Source organism: Prionailurus viverrinus, chromosome A1 (assembly GCF_022837055.1).
Source record: "Prionailurus viverrinus isolate Anna chromosome A1, UM_Priviv_1.0, whole genome shotgun sequence".
NCBI lineage: Eukaryota > Metazoa > Chordata > Mammalia > Carnivora > Felidae > Prionailurus > Prionailurus viverrinus.
The window spans coordinates 172,080,684-172,100,659 of record NC_062561.1 but is presented as its reverse complement, the minus strand read 5'-3'; the positions used below and the strand labels follow the sequence as shown (position 1 = coordinate 172,100,659).

At 37.5% G+C, this 19,976-nt stretch overlaps 1 protein-coding gene across 2 annotated transcripts; it reads left to right on the top strand.

The window, feature by feature from the left end:
- The first annotated feature begins 1,208 nt into the window (after positions 1 to 1,208).
- On the top strand, positions 1,209 to 18,259 carry STARD4 (StAR related lipid transfer domain containing 4). Of its 2 annotated transcripts, none has more exons than XM_047851949.1 (6): positions 1,209 to 1,399; positions 8,062 to 8,189; positions 9,127 to 9,176; positions 13,503 to 13,629; positions 14,465 to 14,579; positions 15,482 to 18,259. In XM_047851949.1, the coding sequence occupies exons 2-6, from the start codon at positions 8,085 to 8,087 to the stop codon at positions 15,709 to 15,711; spliced, it is 627 nt and encodes a 208-aa protein (XP_047707905.1). In that variant the 5' UTR covers positions 1,209 to 1,399; positions 8,062 to 8,084; the 3' UTR covers positions 15,712 to 18,259. The 2 variants fall into 2 exon arrangements, with proteins under 2 accessions (XP_047707905.1, XP_047707914.1); XM_047851958.1 differs by lacking the exon at positions 1,209 to 1,399 and adding an exon at positions 1,423 to 1,593.
- The last annotated feature ends 1,717 nt before the right edge of the window (positions 18,260 to 19,976 follow it).

Sequence of the window (19,976 nt, the reverse complement as noted above, 5' to 3'; positions counted from 1 at the left end):
GACCTGAACCAAATTCCAGTTCAGCTACTCAGAAATTAAGTAATCTGCCTTAAGAGTTATGCTTGGGGCTCTATTCACTTGCTTGTTATTATTGGCCAATTATCGTGATCCTTGTTTGCATACATATTTGGATAATAATTTCAGATGGTTGTGGAAAAGTGCTTTGTATAAGGTCTTATACATACTTTATACCTCACTAAATCCACTGAAGAGCCCCCTCAAGGTAGGTGAGTTTTACTGATGATTACATGTGAGATAATGGAAAAGTAATCACCAGCCAAATTATTATTCCTTGTATGGATGAGGTAAGATTTAATAATGAGGTAAGATTTTAAAAATATGCCAATAATAACTACCAAGTGGTGTTTGGTGATTCTTTTAACGACATTCATTTAAAAATTTATGAATTATTATTTGTTCTCATTGCAAGTCTGTCCAAAATGACTAATGGTGTAGCATTGTATTCCTTCTCATGGTCCTCAAACTACATATCCTAGTAAATATAATTTGTAAACACCTGACATTTAGTGATTTGTCAAACATCCTATCCGATCCGTGACTTCACAGCCACTGGAAATGTTACTCATCTTCAAGTAAACGAAAACCAGAATACTTCATGAGGCTGCGAAAGCCACCTGCCACACCCCTTCTCTATTTTCAAGGTGGTCTTTCTGATCTCCCTTTTCTGAGGACAATGTTTGGCGAAAGATCAATTCGCAGGGTCGCAGTGACTTTGTTTATAGGCTTTCTCATTCAGCGCTGTCGATTCTAAGCCAGAGGAAGCGGAAAGCCGAAGGATTTGTCATCCTCCGCACGGGTGCTTTCTCTTTTTTACCAGACTTTTTTGGTCCTGGGAGGGGTGCTGCAGCTGCGTGATACTACATCTCCACAGCCCTCTAAATTTAGGCCAGCCTCATCCCTCACTGTCATCACTCACTCCCTCTGGCGTTCGTATTTCTCCCAGTTGGATTTACTCTTGCAAAATTCTTGCGCCATTAATCCGCCGAGGGATACCCCGCCGGAGCCCGACCCACCCGCCTTCCCACACACCCAGGGAACCCTGCCGGGCTCCTGCCAGCCCACACTCACGAGGAATCATTCCATTTCCTGGCGACCAATCAGCGTTTCGTACGCTGCCGCGCCAGCCAATCCAAGCAAACACACGTTGCCCAGGCCAACTTCGGCCACTTGCTCTCGGGTGCGCCCGGGTTCGAGTTGCGGAAAAACTTGGTACCTTCCAATTGGCTGCAATGGCGGAGGTGGCCCGTAGCCCATTGGCTCTGCCGGCTCTGCCTGGCGAGGAAGCTGAGGGAGCTCCCGAGCGTCAGTGTTGCCCCAAGCCGTGAGTGCGGCGCGGCCCGTCACGCCTAGCCGCTCACCGCGCCTCGCTTTATCTCAGGTAGCTGTGGGTGGAGGCGCGGAGTAACGGCGGAAGTGAGGCGGCCGGGAGGGAAGGCGACAGGGGCGACCGGGGCGCCCTGTCCGGGGCGTTTTCCGGAGCTGCTCCGGGCAGCGGGGCGGCGGAGGCCGGCGTGGAGGTCGGGGGTGGCGGACCCCGGCGCCCGGGCGGTGCAGAACTTACAAGTGAGGGAGGTAAGGCATCCCCGGAAGGACCCCAGTGCTTGCACCTCGCCTCTCGGCACCGCTCACCTGCTTAAGGACTTGGATGCCCACTAGGCGTTTCTGCATCGCTTAAAAGGGGAAGGGGCAGTAAAAACCTTGCGTCCAGGGCCGCAGTGAAGATTCACTGAGGTCGCGTTCTGTGAGTGGGCAGTGCTTCCTGGTTCGTAGTAGATGCACAGACAACGTAGGGTCCCATCTTCCCACACCAAGCTCTGACTGAGTGATACTGATGATAAGAGGCAGCGTTTTCCGGTGCTTAACAATCTTCCAACCCCGATACTAAATGTATTAATTCATCTAAATCCCCAGTAATTTAGTGTTATTATCCCTAATGTACAGTTAAGAAAGATTACCTGAGCTATTTTGGGATCAGGAGCCAGGACAAAATGACAAATTCAGTATGATGTCAGATTTTTTTAATGTAAAGTCTCTTCTAGCTTGTGATCAACTTCCGGTGTTTTACAGAATAGACCTTTAGACTGTGAAGGCAGAAGCCCAGGGTTGGAATTCTGGCTCTATCGCTTATTAGCTGTGTGATTATGGACAAAGTGACTTAATTTCTTTGTTACTACTTTGTAAAATCAGTATAATAGGATCAGCTTTGAAGGTTGTTTATGAGGATTAAATGAAATAATACAATTTAAAGTGGCCAGGAAGACTGGTCACATAGTAAGTGACCAATAAATGTTAGCTATTATTATTTTAAGTAAAGGATTAGAACATTAGGAGTTCAAAGATGACCTTGGACTCAAACTTAAAGCTGAAGTATCATTAGAATTTTTTAAGTTTACTTATTTATTTTGAGAGAGAGGGAAACAGAGAATCCCAAGCAGACTCTGTGCTGTCAGTGCAGAACCCCCATGGGGGATCGAACTCACAAACTGTGAGATGATCTGAGCCCAAACCAAGAGTTGGTTGCTTCACCTACTGAGCCACCCAGGTGTCCCGAGGTATCATTAGAATTTAATATTGCCTTAACCGTTGTAAAAAGTCTCAACATGGTTGTAAAGCTAATACTAAAGCTAAAGTGAGCACTGAAACAGAGGGACATTGGTGACATTGTAGAAGTAGGCTTTTCTGTTGGATTCTTGCTATAGCCAGTCTCAAAAATGAGAACCTACTGTTTTTGAGTTTGAAAAGCTAAATTACAAATTCAAAATTGATTGGAAATCAAGGATATGCTGACATGTTTATGTTAGGTGGACAAATAATTTAATTTACAAGGCCTTGGTTTGCACAATATCTTGGGGGAAAATCTATGGCATGCTAAATTGAAGCTATTCAACTAAATGAAACCCTTATCAATTGGGAAATTGAAGTTTAAACAATTCTGTTAATAGTTTCTTTCAATAGTGAATTCTGACTTCATATTACATAAGTACAGGTTTTTACGACATTTCACTTTATATTAGAGGTTAAAGTGTTTATTATGTTTCATATTTAAAATAGAACCTATGGCCGTCTCCTTGTGATGTAAATTTAATGAAAATTGGAGTTGTATTGGTCACAGACTATGATGCTGAGAGATGGCCACAAGACAACTTTTAACTTGGGCAGGCTGCCCGCTTTATGATGGCAGCCACTGTCTACACTAGTGATTATTGCAAAGACATGGGCGTAGGAAACATGAACAAAAAGTTTAGTCTAAAGTAAGGAAAAAAATGAAGGTGGACATTACTAAGCACTGAGGAATAGAACTGTCAAGAGTAGATAACCTTTTCTAAGGAGCTGCTAGATTCTGATATGATTAAGTGGTACCTGTTCTCTGAAATGTTAAGTGATGGAATTGGAGAGTTTCTGATGTAGGTCAAGAAAGGGAATAAAAGAATTAGTAAGAGGGAGTTCAGAATAGTATTTAGAACATTTTTCTCACATTCTTCACAGGTGGAGATTTTAGTAGAGCATATTGTATACTTTCCTTTCAATTAATGTGAGTACGCTGCTTTATTAGGAGAGCATCGAGACCTTGATAATAACTCCATACTGCCCAACCCCCAATTCGGGAATATGTTTTGAGAGATATGTTATGCCTGCCCACACACAGTTCAGACAGTAGCCATATTCTCTTTTGAACTTAATCTTGATGAAAAAAGTCCATGCAAGAACGAACTGCCTGGTTAAATACTTCATTGGGCTAAAAAAGAGCTTTCTGAGTTTACATTTATTGTTTTCCTTTCCTACCTCTTACTCCAGTACCCTTAAAAGAGGCTCATTACTAGTTTTTAATGTTTTAGCTTTTGTTGTTGTTGCAATTAAACATTTATTTAAAAGGTGGAATAAGTCAAATTTGAGAGCAAAGACTGGATTATATCCATTTCTTTAGTTCTAGGACCTGGTATATGCTAGATATTTGGCAAATAGTAGACTTACTTGAGAAATTGCTGTATTTAATTATGGCAAAGACTGTTTTAGTCATTCAGAAGCTCAAGAATGATTGGTGTAAATGGGCCCATCTTAGATATCTTGAGGTATTTCATAAGTGAGGCTAGTAGCTCACCATCTACCTCTTTTTCCCACTTCTATTTACTGGGTTCCTTCTGCATGTTAGCTAGACCTAAGGAGGATAGCATTGAGCAAGTCACACTTCTTGCCCCAAAAGATTTACAGTTAAATTGGAAAAGATGACAAGTGAATAATTACAGAGTTGCTGTGACAAACCTTGGTGGGGTAGGGGGAAGCTAACCTAGTTGTGATAGGAGTCCAGGAAAGAAGAGTAGAAATTAGGCAATAAAGCTCAGCCAGATCATAAAAGGGCCCATAAGCCATATTAAGGAGTTTGGACTTTATAGTGATCAGTAAGAGCGATCAGAAAGATTACTAAGGTAAGCACCTCAAAGATTCAGATTCTCATCTTTATAGGTAGTTTTTCTGGCTCACATTTGTGTAATGGATTTGCACAAAGATGATGTTGTCAATGATAATAGCATCTTTACATTTCATCTTTGATTTCTATCAAGGAGTTTGAAAAAATATCTTATCTGCCAACCACAGGAACCTGGCAGGCAGCCTTCGGGTTTACAGAATATTGTTTGATCACAACGATCCTAGTAATAGATTAGTTTTTCAAGTCTTCTCTAAGAATTTGTGCTTGTTTGTAACATACCCTTGATTAAGGTCATTGTACTGGCTACCAAGTCAGCAGTCTCTTGAGGGGAAATCGGATATATTCCTGACTGGCATACTTTTTGAATGAGATCATCCACTTTTTAGTCTTTGGGTGAGATCTATATTTTGCATCACTTACATAGATCCTAAATTCTACATTATTGAATTTTATATATATATTTTACTATGTTTCTGAAAGGATATACCACCCCAAAATAGACCACTTTGGAATAGGGATTATTTTGAGCTGAAGGCAGTCAGCAGCAAATGCAGAAAGAGCTGTTTTCCCTCCCATTACTGCCTAAAAGTAGGACATAAACTTCCCTTTGTGAAGGTCTTCCTTCTCTTCTCTCCTATACCGGAAGGAGGACAACTCATCACTGGGCACAGAGTTGACACCGTGATTGTCTGAACAAACAAACTTTACTACAATAACTCTTATCTTCTATTAGTTTTCTCTCATATATTTCCTCATAATTTACCACCACTAGAAGCCCAGCCCCCTCTTCCTTTGTTTTATCACTTTTCCACAATTTATCACCCTTTGTTAAAATGGTGTATAAGCCCTAGGTCTAACTGCTTTTTTGGATCTCCATTTCTTTATTGTGAAGGCTTCTATGCACATAAAAATTAAAATATCAATAGTGAATAAAATATATATGCCTTTTCTCCTGTTAATATACCTTTGTCAATTTAATTTGCAGGTCTCAGAGACAGAACCTAAGAGAGTAGAGAAAAAGGTTTTTTTTCCTCCCCTACAGTTCTATATCATCTTATTGTTTATCATTTTGAATGTCTTGTGTGCCCTGCTTTATGCTATTTAAATATTGACTACAATATTGATTTATTTCTGTCACCTTTAGTTTTTAGACCGGTGGTTCTCACCCCTGGCTGGATAACAGAATAATTAGCAAGGCTTTTTAACGAACTTAGATTATGGGGGCCTGCTCCAGATCAAGGGCACTGAATCCCACTATCTGCGCTGGGCCCTGAAATGCAACATCTAAAAACAGTGTCAAAGAAAACCAGAGGCAGACAGAAGTTAAAGTGGTAAAGGCAAATCTTATTCAAGAACTATTGCAATAATGGAGAATAAACCTCAGTGTAGAACTACAGTCCATTCTGAATACAACAGAGACAAGTGGGGCTTTGTTGTCAAGGAGCAGGGTGGGGTGGGTGTCCAGTGGATGGAAAATTGCTAAGAGGAAGCATTAGGGGGCAGGGGAATTCTGGCTAAATTGACGTAGGATTCGTGCTGAACACAGGGCAGTGTGACAAGATCAAGGGTAGGTTGATGAATTTTTGAGGGTGAGGGGTTTTCGTAAACTGGCTCAGCAGGATTCTTGATAGAACTGAACCTTGGGGGCCAAGGACAAGCCTAAGAACAAGGCTTGGTTAAAAAGAGCACTCAGAAGAGACTAGGGAGGGAATCTTTGTTAACAGCAACAACTACTACAAAATGTAACAAAGGTGATCCTGATGTATGCATTTGTCCTTGAGAATTACAGCCTCATTCCCATAGAGGTTTGAGGCTTGACATTTCATGTAGATCTTTTCTTGATCTCCTTTGTAGTAGTAACTTGATGGTTCTGTAAACTGTGCAGCTTTTGCCCAGAAGCTTTTTCTCCTTTATCCTTTTTACTGGAGTGCATCAAGGCACCAAAAGGACACAAAATTAAAATAAAACAATTCTTGTTTTGAAGCAAACACACTTCAACAAATATTAAGGACCTATTGTGTTCCAGGCAGTGTTCTAGTTGGTGGGGAAACACTGGTAAATAGGGCAGACAAAAGGCCCCTGCTTTGTTAGTTGAAGATGCGATGGTGAAAGAGTAGAATACAGTACACCAATAAATAAACAGGTTAATTTCATAATGTGATAAGCACCACGAAGAAAATAAAAGAAGGATATAATAACGACTTGTAGAAGGCTGTATTTAAGACAGGAGGTTTAAAATGAAGTTGTCATTACAAGTTGTTATTAGTCATGCTCAGATTTGGGATTTAATAATGCATGCATAGAAATAGCAAGTGCAAAGCTCAAAGTCAGTGACAGGCTTGGCCTATTTGAGGGACAGAAAGAAAACCATTAGGACAAGAATATCGTAGGCAGTGAGGCTTTGACTTTGAGCTACTGGCTCAATTTCCATTGTAAAAATAAATTGTTAAGATGGGGAAGACTGAGTCAAATTGAGGGAAGCCTGGGGAAGCAAGAGGTACCCACTGGGATGAAGCTCTAACTTCTGGATCTGGGACTTTGGGGTGCTGTCTCTCCCCATTTCCCCCTCTCTCCTTTGGTCTTTCCATACTTCAGCCTCAGGATAGCCAGATTTTTTGCATACTTACATGTTAATCAAAGACTCCTGGAGCGATTATTCTAAAAGAAACCTGCAGAACTGCATGGACTTTTCTAACCCAGCCTACAAAGTCATGTAGTCACAGACCACTTCTTGATGGGAAGTATATCAAAGAATTTGCAGCAATGTGTTAAAACCAACACATTACAGAACCCCTCATAATAGTAAGTTTATTATCTTTAAGGCTAGTAATCATTGCTCTTTAAAAACATTGTTGAAAAGTAGCTTATCTTTGGAATTGTGAATAATATAGTACTTTTATTTTTTATACAGTTAAAATTATTGCCTTAAAATTATGAACCATTTGTTTATACTGTACTAGTAGTTCTAAAAGTCTTCCTATGACCTCCTTCCTTACACAGATACCTTACTGAGTCCTATAACATCTCACTGAAAGAAATAAAATATTGAAAACGGTACAGTTCTTCAAACTTTTGAAATTGTTCAGAGTTCTGTAGCCCTATCCTGAAAGAATGTATGAGCAGGTTTCTGCTTGTGCTTCTTGTTCATTTGTTTGCTAAAATGAGTCCTAAATCTGTTGGATGTTAAATTAAAATTTTAATGGCTGAAGCTCTAAGGACTTTTTTAAAGAATTTATTCCTTGTGTATTTATTTTTATAGTTTGGAAACAGCAATTTTTTTAAGTTATCTAGAATTCTATAATGTATATCTTTTTGTTATATTCTATTGGGAAGGGAAATAGGATTGTGTTTCATTTTTATAGGAATAATTTTAATAACCCAAAATATGTGATTCTCATCCTTGATTAGGTGTTACTCATCTTGGAAGCTTTTAGGAAAACTATGCCCAGGTCCTACTCTCAGAGATTCTGAATAGTTGATTTGGGGTGGGATTCAGGTGTAAGTATCTTTGACAGCTCCCCAGGTGATTCTGTTATGAAGCCAGATTTGAGACTCCTAGGTCTACTGCATCAAACTGTGATATTTGCTGATGCTAATCCTTGTCTCTGTAACAGGAAAAAGGAAAAAAGAAAAAAAAATGGAAGGCCTGCCTGATGCTGCTGTCTTTGCAACTAGACTTAAAAACACTCTCATCCAGTATCATAGCATTGAAGACGATAAGTGGCGAGTTGCCAAGAAAATGGTAAATTATTTAAATTACTTCTATTTGGGGTTTATCCTTTATCTAATGAGTTGGTTGATGACTTTCAAAATGGTAAGGGAAAATAGGACCATTCTTTGGAAAGATGTGCAGGATAGATAATTATGCTAATAAAATCAGTGTTTTTACATCTCACCAAGGCAAAAACATAATAATCCTGTACTGCTTTCATTACTGCTTTAGCTAGCGGACATGAGAATAGACTCTGGGCAACAAGAGCCTATAGTATAGCTTCTAAAGTCAACATATAGAATGTATAGATAGTTTGGAAGAGTTTCAGATATTTCAGCAAGCCTGTGAGGGTGGCCATTTAGTTTTCTTTCTTACCAGTGGGACTGGTCCAAACTATCACATGGCTGAGTGTTGACAGAAGTAGCCCTGGATCCAGGACTCTTGCAGTGAAGCACTCTAGCTTGTCTGATGGTCAAGATTTCTTGGGAAATGATCAGAAAAAGGATGTAGGGACTAATTCAAGGTAGCACTGCCATAATATATGTGACTTGTTTGATTTAAAAAAATATACATGGGCAAGGTCAGAATGAAATATTTAGCATTCCTTTTGTCTTAGTCTAAATGTGTCAGTAATGGTAAATAGATAAGATTGGAGTGAAGCAAATAATAATGGCTGGCAAGATAGAGCCTTCACTGGATCTTAACAGTGTTTGGATCTCATTAAGCTACTAAAAAATCTTTTTTGGAGGTCTGTACTTTAAGGAAGATGTGAAGAACTTTAGGAAACAGAAGAAATTCAGATATGGATCATTTGATGGCATAAAAGACTTCTATGTATCTCTTTGAATATTTACTTAAGTTTTATTTTAATGCAAGGACATGCTCTGCAATTTGAAATTGTTGGTTTTATGTCCACATTTCTAGCTAGGTGATTATTTACGTCCATACACTGTTTTTATCTTTCTAGAAAGACGTAACAATTTGGAGAAAACCTTCAGAAGAATTTAATGGATACCTGTAAGTAAATTCTTCTAGTTTTATGTAGCTCTTAAGACATTGCCAAATTTCCTATATATAAATGATCACTAAATCATCATTGCCTATGAAATTTGGCTTTTAATATTTTAAACTTTCTGGGAAGCAAATCACCTTATGAATTCAAAGTTTTAAAATGTCTATATCCCTTGTGGACTGAGGTGGTGGTAAGGGAATCATAAATAATGATATCCAATGGCCAATAAAATCTTAACTTCTTAGAATGTTGTATAAGACCTTTCTAGTCTTCTATATTTACTCAGTGCTATAGCATACTTTATTCTAAGAATTCATCTTAAAGAAATCATAAGAAAGATAATAGTTGAGTAGTTATCTCTTCCATCACAGCATTACTTACAATATTAAAAATTACAAACAACTTGAATAATCAATAGAGAATGGTTCAATTTTGAAACGTGGTATCTTACAGTCTTTAAAAACTACATTTTAAAATATTATTTAAAAACACAAGAAAATGCTCACAATGTAATGTAAAGTGAATAAAGCAGAATACCAAATTGCAGGTAGCACAATTGTGAGTTGACTTTATGTATATATTTTTAAATTTTTTTTAATGTTTATTTTTGAGAGAGAGAGAGACAGAGTGCAAGGTGGGGAGGAGCAGAGAGAGAGGGAGACACAGAATCCAAAGCTCTAGGCTTTGAGCTGTCAGCACCAGAGCCCGACACAGGGCTCAAACCCACAAACTGCAAGATCATCACCTGAGCCGAAGTTGGCCACTTAGCCGACTGAGCCACCCAGGTGCCCCTATATACTTTTATATATTAAAATGTCTTTACTTGGAGCTCCTGGTGGCTCATTCAGATGTGCATCTGACCCTTGATTTCAGCTCAGGTCATGATCCCAAGGTTGTGGGATCGAGCCCCGTGTCGGGCTCTGTGCTGACAGGGCAAAGCCTGCTTGGGATGCTGGCCTTCCCTCTGCCCCTCCCCTGCTTGCTGGAGCACACATGTGTGCACGTTCTCTGTCTCTAAAATAAAAAAATAAAAAATAAATGTTTTTACTTAACACCAAACATATACCTCTAGATGGCAGTTTTATACGTGATTTTTGTTTCCATTTTTTTTTGGTATTTACATATAGTTGAACACGAATTACGCTTTTAACCAGAAAAAAAATAATTGTTTTTTAAAGCCAGTGGAGACAATTGCCTTGTGTAATTGCAGTGGAATGTTCACATCCTTGGGACTCAGCCCTTTTAAAAATGAAACTGTTCTGAAGTATAATACCAAAGATAGCATTTCCAGAAAGATGAGTTATACAATATTTATGTCAAGGACCAGGAAACTGGAGTTGCGGATTAAGCATTGTAAGCAAGTGTGAATTAATCATTTAGATCACCAATTCCCAGTAGGGGTTGAAAAGCATAAAAAGTGCCAAGAGAGCATTACACTTGGTGATTTGAGAGAACTTCATAGAAGAGTCAGCATATGAGCTGACCTTTAAAGGAGGAATGGCTATTTCCTAGGGAATGAAGACCTGATTCGTATTCCAGGCAGAGGGGATTGCATCTCCTCCAGAAACACACATGGGAAACACTCTAAGGAGTTTGTTTAGGGAAGTAGAAGTTGTGTTAGTATAGCTGGAGCATAAAGTAAGGGTGAGGAGAGCATATGTCTGAAGGATTTTTGAATTCTAGAATAAGAAATTCAGTATTGCACTTACCCTTGTTTACCCCTGACCCCGACCTCCCAGGTCCTCAAAGATTTTGAACTTCCTCTGATAGCACTGTGAAAAATGGAACATGGAAATGAGTGTGGAGAGTTTAGAGAAGAGGTTTTGCCCTGGGAATCCATGGCTAGCTTTTTGAAGTTTCCTTAAGATCATATATATAATTTGGTGTCAATGTTATATTCCTGGGAAGAGATCTTTGGCTTTTTTTTTTCTTTTTTGTTTTAAGAAACTTAAAGAGACATGTGATCCAAAGAGCTAGAAATGGTTGCAGTGTCGAGTTGGACACAGAGTGGCCTAAGTGGGAGTTGATAAGGGCAGGTGAACGTGACAGAGATCTAAAGATGGTGGTGGAGGTAATGATAGCTAGCATTTATTGAGAGCCAAATATTGTCCTGAGCACTTTACATTTAGGAAGTCATCTTGCTAAAACATGGTGACTTTAGTTGTGACTACTGAAACAGGGTTGAGAGAGTCCAAGTTGAATCCCACATATCTAATTTGGGTGACTGGATTAACTTGTATTGCCCCCACTCCCACCATCCACCCAAAGTTAGAGAACACAGGAGGGAAGAGCAGATTTAGGATAGGGGAGACAATGTAAGTTTGAGCTGGAAGCATTTACAAGACGATAAAGCAGCTTCAGATGCTTTAAAAAAACTTTTAGAGGGGCGCCTGGGTGGCTCAGTAGGTTATGCGTTCTCCTCTTGATTTCAGCTCGGGTCATGATTTTGTGGTTCCTGAGATCGAGCCCCATGCCAGGCTCTGCACTGACAGTGTGGATCCTGCTTGGGATTCTCTCTCTCCCCCTCTCTCTGCCCCTCCCCCACGCACATGCATGCTCTCTTCTCTCTCTCCCTGAAAATAAATAAATACACTTAGAAAAAAGACTTTTAGAAAGACCCCCCTCTGAAAGGTTACTGATAGAGTTAAAGCCGGTCTATCTCTCATTTCTTCTCTTTTCTTTCCTCCCCAGTTAACTAGTATCTTAAAGTGTATGTTATTCCTGTTTTATTCTTTGACCACATATGTGGGTGTGTTTCCTTCAGTAATTTCCTTTAATTTTTTCCATTTAATGTTGTTTCAAGATTTAGCCATGTTGTTACATGTAGACCTATTCTTCCATGTTCATAAGAAAATGCTGCGATGTGTTTACCTGTATTTGCAAATTTGCCTACTGACAAATTTTTAGGTTGTTGTCAGTTATCCCTTATAAGGTACAGTGCTATAGTAAACTTCTTAGGTATTTGTCTCCTACACACGTGTGATTTTCTTTGGGGTGCACCTGGGTTGGCTACACTAGACGTTAACCAAATTGCTCTCTAAAGTGATGGTAGCAGTCTGAGAGTTCTCATTCCCTTCCATTCAGTACTGGTTATGGTTTTAATCTCTGCCAATCTCAGGGGTATGAGATGGTATCTTGTTGCTATTTGCTTGATTATGAGTGAAGTTGAGCATCTTTTCTAAATTTATCGACATTTCAGGGCAATCTTAACGTATCCTTTGCCCATCTTTTCTTTAGATTATATTTGTCTCATTAGTTTATAGGAATTAATTATGTATTCTCTGTAATAATTATGTCTGTTCATATGTGTTGCACATGCCTTCTTCCAGTCTGTGCTGGTTTTAAAAGAAACTTACTAATTTTGTCATTTGTGATATGCAAGTTTTTTTTTTTAATTTTTTTTCAATGTTTATTTATTTTTGGGACAGAGAGAGACAGAGCATGAACGGGGGAGGGGCAGAGAGAGAGGGAGACACAGAATCGGAAACAGGCTCCAGGCTCTGAGCCATCAACCCAGAGCCTGACGCGGTGCTCGAACTCACGGACCGCGAGATCGTGACCTGGCTGAAGTCGGACGCTTAACCGACTGCGCCACCCAGGCGCCCCGATATGCAAGTTTTTAATTTCAACTGTCTCATATTATTTGTGTTTTTGTGTGATTTATGTATTCAAGAAATCCCCCTGTATCTTGAGTTCACAAAGTTCAAAGTTTTAAATTTTATGTGGTGGTTTTTAGTCTATCTGGAATTAATTGTTTTGAATGCTGTCAAGTAGCGATTCAGTTTTTAATTTCTCTATTAGGATAAGTGTTGAATGAAAGCACCATTTATGGAATAGTAGTACATCCTTTCCCCATTGATATGTAATGCCACCTTTGAAACATGCCAAGTTCTGATAAAATTCACGAGCCATCCTCGGTGTTCTCTTCCTGGGTGACCTATTTTTCTTTTCTTGTCATAAAAAAGTTTTTGAAAGAGCAAAAATATATGTATACTATAACATGTTAGAGCATAACTGAAAAAAGAACAGCATACAAAATAAATAAAGCATTAGCGTTCTGCCAGCCGTTTTCAGCTATCCCGTAACGTGAAGGTACTTTACTATGTTTATGACAACATAATTTGCCATGCATATCTTATCAGATTTGAGGGCAAACAGTACAGTCTGATAAAATAATTGACATCACTACATTTATCAGAAAAACAGTTGGGATTTACTCCCTTTAAAAAATCTTTATTCACTTGTACTCTTTTTGAAGTTAGCTCTGAACGATGTGGGCATGCTGAGATTTTTCATTCTAATAGCATTTGACTTTAATATTCTTTCTCCAGTTTCAAAGCCCAAGGTGTTATAGATGACATCGTCAATAGTGTAATAGACCATATACGCCCCGGTCCCTGTCGCTTGGATTGGGACAGCTTAATGACTTCAATGGATATTTTGGAACACTTTGAAGAGGTATTTATTTAGAAACATTACTTCAGATTGTGTGTGTGTTTGTGAGAGAGAGGCAGAGAGAGCGAGCATGTAAGCATGAGCATGTATACATACACGTATTCATTGCTTTGAGAGTAGGTAGTCACGGCAAAGATCTCATAGGGGAATCCTTGATGCCTTTTAAAAAGCTTGAGTTTCCTCATATTAACTAATGAGTATTCGTCAGAACTGAATTTGTTTTCCACAATAGCTCTACCCTTGCTGCTTAAGAAAATTGTCAGCATCTTTAATGAGGCTTTGAAATCTAAAATTCTGAAAACACCACCATCGTATTCAGGTTTCTAGGTAATTATATGTTTTTCCATTAATATTAAGCCAAAATTAAAGACCAAAGATAAAAATGCCACCTTAGGCATTAGAGAATTATGAACCCAAAGTGGGTTGTCTTCTTTTTCTATTTTTATTAATTCATTCTTGCCATGTTTGAATTTCTTTATTGAACTATTTGGTGTTTTAGTCCAAGGATTTGTGGATTTTATTTTAAACACCTGTAGTCTACACCATCTATTTCCATGTTGAATATCATATAGGATAAAAGGCCACTGTATTGAATTAGAGATTTGGATACTGGGCAGCTTAACTCTTTGTGTTTTGATCATATATCTTACTCACAAACATACAGTAGCAGTGATATTTAGAATAGAGATCTAAACCTGTAATAATCACTGTAAGAATTGTTACCAATAATTATTATAATACATTTTAAATGAGTATCAGTTTTTTACTAAGGATTAATTAGTGATACATGAGTCAATATATATTTCCTTAGTAATACCTCTTACCTGTTCCCTTTCAGAATTGCTGTGTGATGCGTTATACTACTGCTGGCCAGCTTTGGAATATAATTTCCCCAAGAGAGTTTGTTGATTTCTCCTACACTGTGGGCTATGAAGAAGGGCTTCTATCCTGTGGTAATTATATCAAAACCTTATACTTTCTTTTCATTTGTTTTAAATATTTGAGTTTTCTAGGCTGGATGTTTCGTTCTGCGTGAGATGTATTTTCAGCCTTCACACTTATTTTGTAATCACTTTAAGCTTTGGAAACACCCTAGGAAGTAAAATAACAATATCAAGTAGGGTTTGGGAATCTTTCTGGTAAGTTTTTTTTTCTCAGTTACATGGTAGCTTCCACGTTATGGCTGACAAATATGAGTTAAATGACTGCCTATGAGAAAGGGATATAGTAAATAGATTCCCTTTTAAGTCACTCTCAGAAAACAACTTCTTAGTCATATACATAGAAAGAATAGACTTGGTATGTGTTAGAGCGTTTTTCTTTCCTTGAGCTGTGTAATAGTTGTCTTCTAAAAATTAAAAATACTGCTCTTAGAAGGCTCCTGCTTTCTGAAATAGATCTATAGGTAAGTTGATCTTTTTTTATGTGTAGTATATACTTGAGTTAGCAGTTGTAGGTAAGTATCTCCTTGTTCACTCTTAACCAGCCAGTATCAAAGTTGGATGTGGTAGTGCCTTTAGGGAGTAGTGGTGGTACCATAGTTTTGATTTTTGGTACCTTGAAGCCTGGATGCTACAGCCACGATTCATAGTTTCCAAGGAGTTACCAGGATGACATAATGTTACCTATTCTGACGTGACTAGAACTTTCCCCATTACCTACTTACCAGCCCCCTGCCAGAATTCTAGTTGGTAATTATCTTTTTCATTCTTCCATGGTTACTCTTAGGGCTTAGTTTTTCATCTACATGGATAAGAAGAAAAATAGTTAAACAAGATATCTGATGATAATTTTTAATGAGAGTTTTAGACTAATCTCAGTCACTGCTAAGTGTTAATTTAAAATTTCCTTGTAGGGGTAAGTCTTGATTGGAGTGAAAAGAGACCAGAATTTATTCGTGGATATAACCATCCCTGTGGTTGGTTTTGTGTTCCGCTTAAAGACAATCCTCACCAGAGTCTTTTGACAGGCTATATTCAGACGGATCTGCGTGGGATGATTCCACAGTCTGCAGTCAACACAGCCATGGCAAGCACTTTAATCAACTTCTATGGTGATTTACAAAAAGCCTTACAAAAGGCATAATATGTTTAAACTTGTAGTACAGTAGACCCCAGAGTCAACTTTTGCTCTCAGCTGCGTGGCCTGTAAAAATCATCCTTTCCTCTCCTCCATGTAGCCTGTGGAAACATTTGAGATGATTTGTTGGTTTATTTTATTCCCAAACTAAATACTTATCTAAAAGAGGGCATTTCAGTTTTCTTAAATAGTTATTTGCACAGTGTTTGGTACAGCAGGGTGTCTGAGCACGGAGAGTATGACAGAGATCCATTAAGAAGTAGGTATTATTCTTTGACCTAAACTCTTTAGAAACTGAGTAGTGACTCAGTATGAATATTTTGCCTGCTTGGAAATTAGAGAAAGCATAAGCTTCATGCTATTAGTTAAAATCATCTATTTTAGAGGTTTATGAACATTTTATAAGTTTTAACTTTTTCTGGAAGTTAAATATTAGTGTTTTACTTTGGTATGCTGTATGAGTTTGTCAATATCTTGGACTAAAGAAAAAAGCTCTTTCTATTTTGTAAAGGTGATTTTCATTGTCAGTTGACTTGCACTACTTTATAAGTATTGAAAAAATCAGAAATAAAAATAAAGTAACTATAAATACAATTCAAATACAATTCTAGATAACATTATTTTGTGGATATCTTTAAAAATGTATTTGTGTCTTTCTGTGAGTTTATTTTGGAAGTCTTAAAAAGCATTTATGCATGGGTAAGACAGTACAAAACTGCCAAATGTGTGCTGGGGACACCACATTGATTGGGTTGTGTGAAAGGGTTGGGGGTATCCTCTATTCACCAACAGAAAATTATCTGTCTATAAAGTCAAATTCAATGAATGTTTTCTTCATGTTTCATTTTTTTAAAGATAAGCCCTCAAGAAATAGCTTTAATTCTGAGAAGTATCTGATATTCTTTAGGAAAATAATGAGATTTTCAGTCTTTCTCATTTGACCCATGTTCATGTTTCAAAGTGTCACTCACCTCATAAAGTATTACTGACTACATCATAAACATTGTGACAGATCTTCATCTGGAACTTTAACAAATGCATTCATAGATTTATCCACATGCCTGGATGAGTCATTTTATAACTAGCATGGATGAAAATAGGTCCCTTGAGTCTAGGGCTGCCTTAAATGAACATTCCTGAATAATTTTAACATTCCAAATGATTCTTTGGCTTTTGAACTAACCACCTGGTTTACTTTTAAAATGAGATCTTGAGGCAACTCATTCAGTGTAGCCATGAAGATGTGTGTATTTATGTTCGTGTATGGGCACACGTTCTGAAATCTGTCTTCGTGTTCAGTGTGAGTTCTTTATGTGGTACTATTACTGTTTCCATCATTTTGTTTCTCCTTCTCCTCCTCCTCCCTTCCCCCTCTCCCTCCTCCTCCTCCTCTTTTTTTCTCTTCCTTCTCCTACTCCTCCTCTACCTCTCCCTCCTTCCTCCCCTTCCTATTCTCCTTCTCCTTTTTCTCCTTTTTGATTAATATATTCCAGTGTTCTGTCTAGGATGGCAAAATACCAGCAGATGTCCAATTACAGGGTGCCCAGATTGTGTGAGGGACTTGTGATAAGATTGTCTGAACTGGGTACCCCCAAAGCAAATAAACTGTCCACTCAGCAACTCTAATGTTCTCTTTGTCCTTTTCAACTTATACCTCCAATTAGTGATTACATAATCCACTGTTGAATTGGACCCATTGCACATAAAAGGACACTCATGGAAACATTTTTATTGCAATACTGAGTCATATGATAGTTTGAGAAATAGTATTTGAATGGCCTGAAATGTATATGCAGCTTCTAGATGGCACTTTATATCTGCTACATTCTAGCTGTACTTCTTTTTTTTTTTTACAGCCTTATTGAAATATAATTTACATGCTATACAACTTACTGGTTGTAAATATACAATCCAGTAATTTTTGAATACATCTATAATTGTGCAGCCATCACCACAATCCAGCTTTAGAACATTTCCATCAACCAAAAAGATCCCTTTGCCTGTTTGCAGACTCATATCTAACCAAAGTTTAGCATAGTTGCCAGCATATAGGGGATGAGAAAGATTACAGCAGGTTTTATTTGGTTTTGTTTTTAAGAGTAGATTCTAAGTTCAGGTACCTCGTGGTAATGTTTTAAATATGTTATCTGAAATACCATAATTATACAAAAATTTAATGATATGGGTTGGGATTACTATTAACATATAATTGAGTCTGCTCTTTCTGTACAGTGCTGTAGAAGAATGGAAAACTAATGTGAGCCGTATATATAATTTAAAATTTTCCAGTGGCCACATGAAAAAGATAAAAAGAAACAGCTGAAGTTAATTTTAATAATGCAATTTATTTACCTCAGTAGATCCCAAACATCATTTCAACAAATAATCAGTGTGAAAACTCAATAAGAGTTTTTCTTTCTTACTAATTCTTTGAAATCTCATGTGTATTTTACTTACTTGGATTAGCCACATTAAAAAAAAAATTTTTTTTAATCTTTATTTATTTTTAAGAGGGGAGCGGGGAGGGGTAGAGAGAGAGGGAAATATAGAATCCAAAGCAGGCTCCAGGCTCTGAGCTGTCAGCACAGAGCCCGATGCGGGGCTCAAACTCACAGATCGTGAGATCATGGCCTGACCTGAAGTCAGACGCTTAACTGACTGGTCCACCTAGGTGCTCCTTGGATTAGCCACATTTTAAGTGTGCATTATCAACATTGGGCCAGTGGCCTGTATTTAATAGCACAGTTCTCTAGTATATGTATTAATTTGTGTTTTTATAATATGAAGTAATGAATTTCATGGAATTGCTCTCTTAAATACAAAATGTTTTCTAATCTCTGGAGCCTTCAATGCTTGCTAAATGGGGAATTCTGAACATTAGAAATAAATCAGTTTGTAGTTGTTAATAATATAACAATTATAGCCAAAAAGTTTTCCTTTAAATATAATTAATTTTCTTAGGGCAGTTAATGAAACAAAAAATATAATCTGCCTTGTTAGGTGGTTGATTATTTTTCTCTAGCTTATAGCTAGTTTGTATTAGAAACACATTTACACAGGGAATACTTGGCATAGTACTGTTTTCAGTACTTGTTACCTACTTTTTTAAGGACATTACTTTCATACAAAAAAAATAATTTATCATAACTGATACTTTTGCATGAAGTATTAGTTTGCATTGATAACTAACTCTTGATTAACCCTTGGAGTTTAACACAATACTTAGCAAAAATAATTGCAGGAATTTACTGGTTGCAGTTATGTATAATATGAACTGCTAGAGTGTTAAAGAGAGATTGTAAATGTTAAAAATCTCTTCATTTTACTGTTGACTGATGTTGGATGTATTTGAAATTGTAGATTTCCACCTGTAAGATTATCTCCCAGTAAAAATAATTTTCTTTTTCCCCCTCCTCCCTCTTTCTTTATTAACTGAAGGACAAAGTATCAATACTCAGGTTGAATTAAATTAACATCTCAGACAAAATCCTCTGTAACTGAGGTTGCCTCTGGAGAAGATGGGAAAACATTGCACAGTTTAAGCCTTTAATTATTTGTTGAGCTTTTAGGTATGAGTAATTCCCTTTGATGTAAACAAAAACTTTATCTGTTTACTCAAGAGCACACTAGCACCCTTAGAATCAGTGGTTAAAATCCAGATCCTTTTACTTACATGGATACTGCAGGTATCCCAACCCAATGGATAAATTATGGAATCCAGAGAAGTTAGGGGACTTGACCAGGTTTCCATCAGAATGTGTGTCGTATAATCACTCGTCTGCTGTATTTTTCCCCTGCCTTTCTTACTCAACTTCTAGAAGTGGGGGGTGGTGGGATCTGAGCATAGAAGAAACATAGGAAGTTGGAATTATAATTCATTATTTTGTTGTTTCCAAAGATTTTACATGTATAGTCAAATAAAAGTTTGTCTCTTGCAATTCAATAAAAGCTATACTATATGTAGATTTTATTTTTTAAAAAGTTTATAATTCTTTTATGAGCCAATGTGAAACTGGAACCTTTAATAAAAGCATGTTTTAATATAAACTGTGTATTTATTTTTAAATTGCTATGAAATATTTCAGAATAAAATTACTAGACATTCATAATCATTGACACTGTCTGAGTTGTATTAACCTTAAGTACTGGCAAATAGTTTCATGTATCTGAACTTAAAGTATGTAATTTAATTTTGTAAACTCTTACAAAAGAAAAATATAAACTGGAAAATAAAGATTAGTAACTCACATGCTTATCTCGCACCAAAGTCT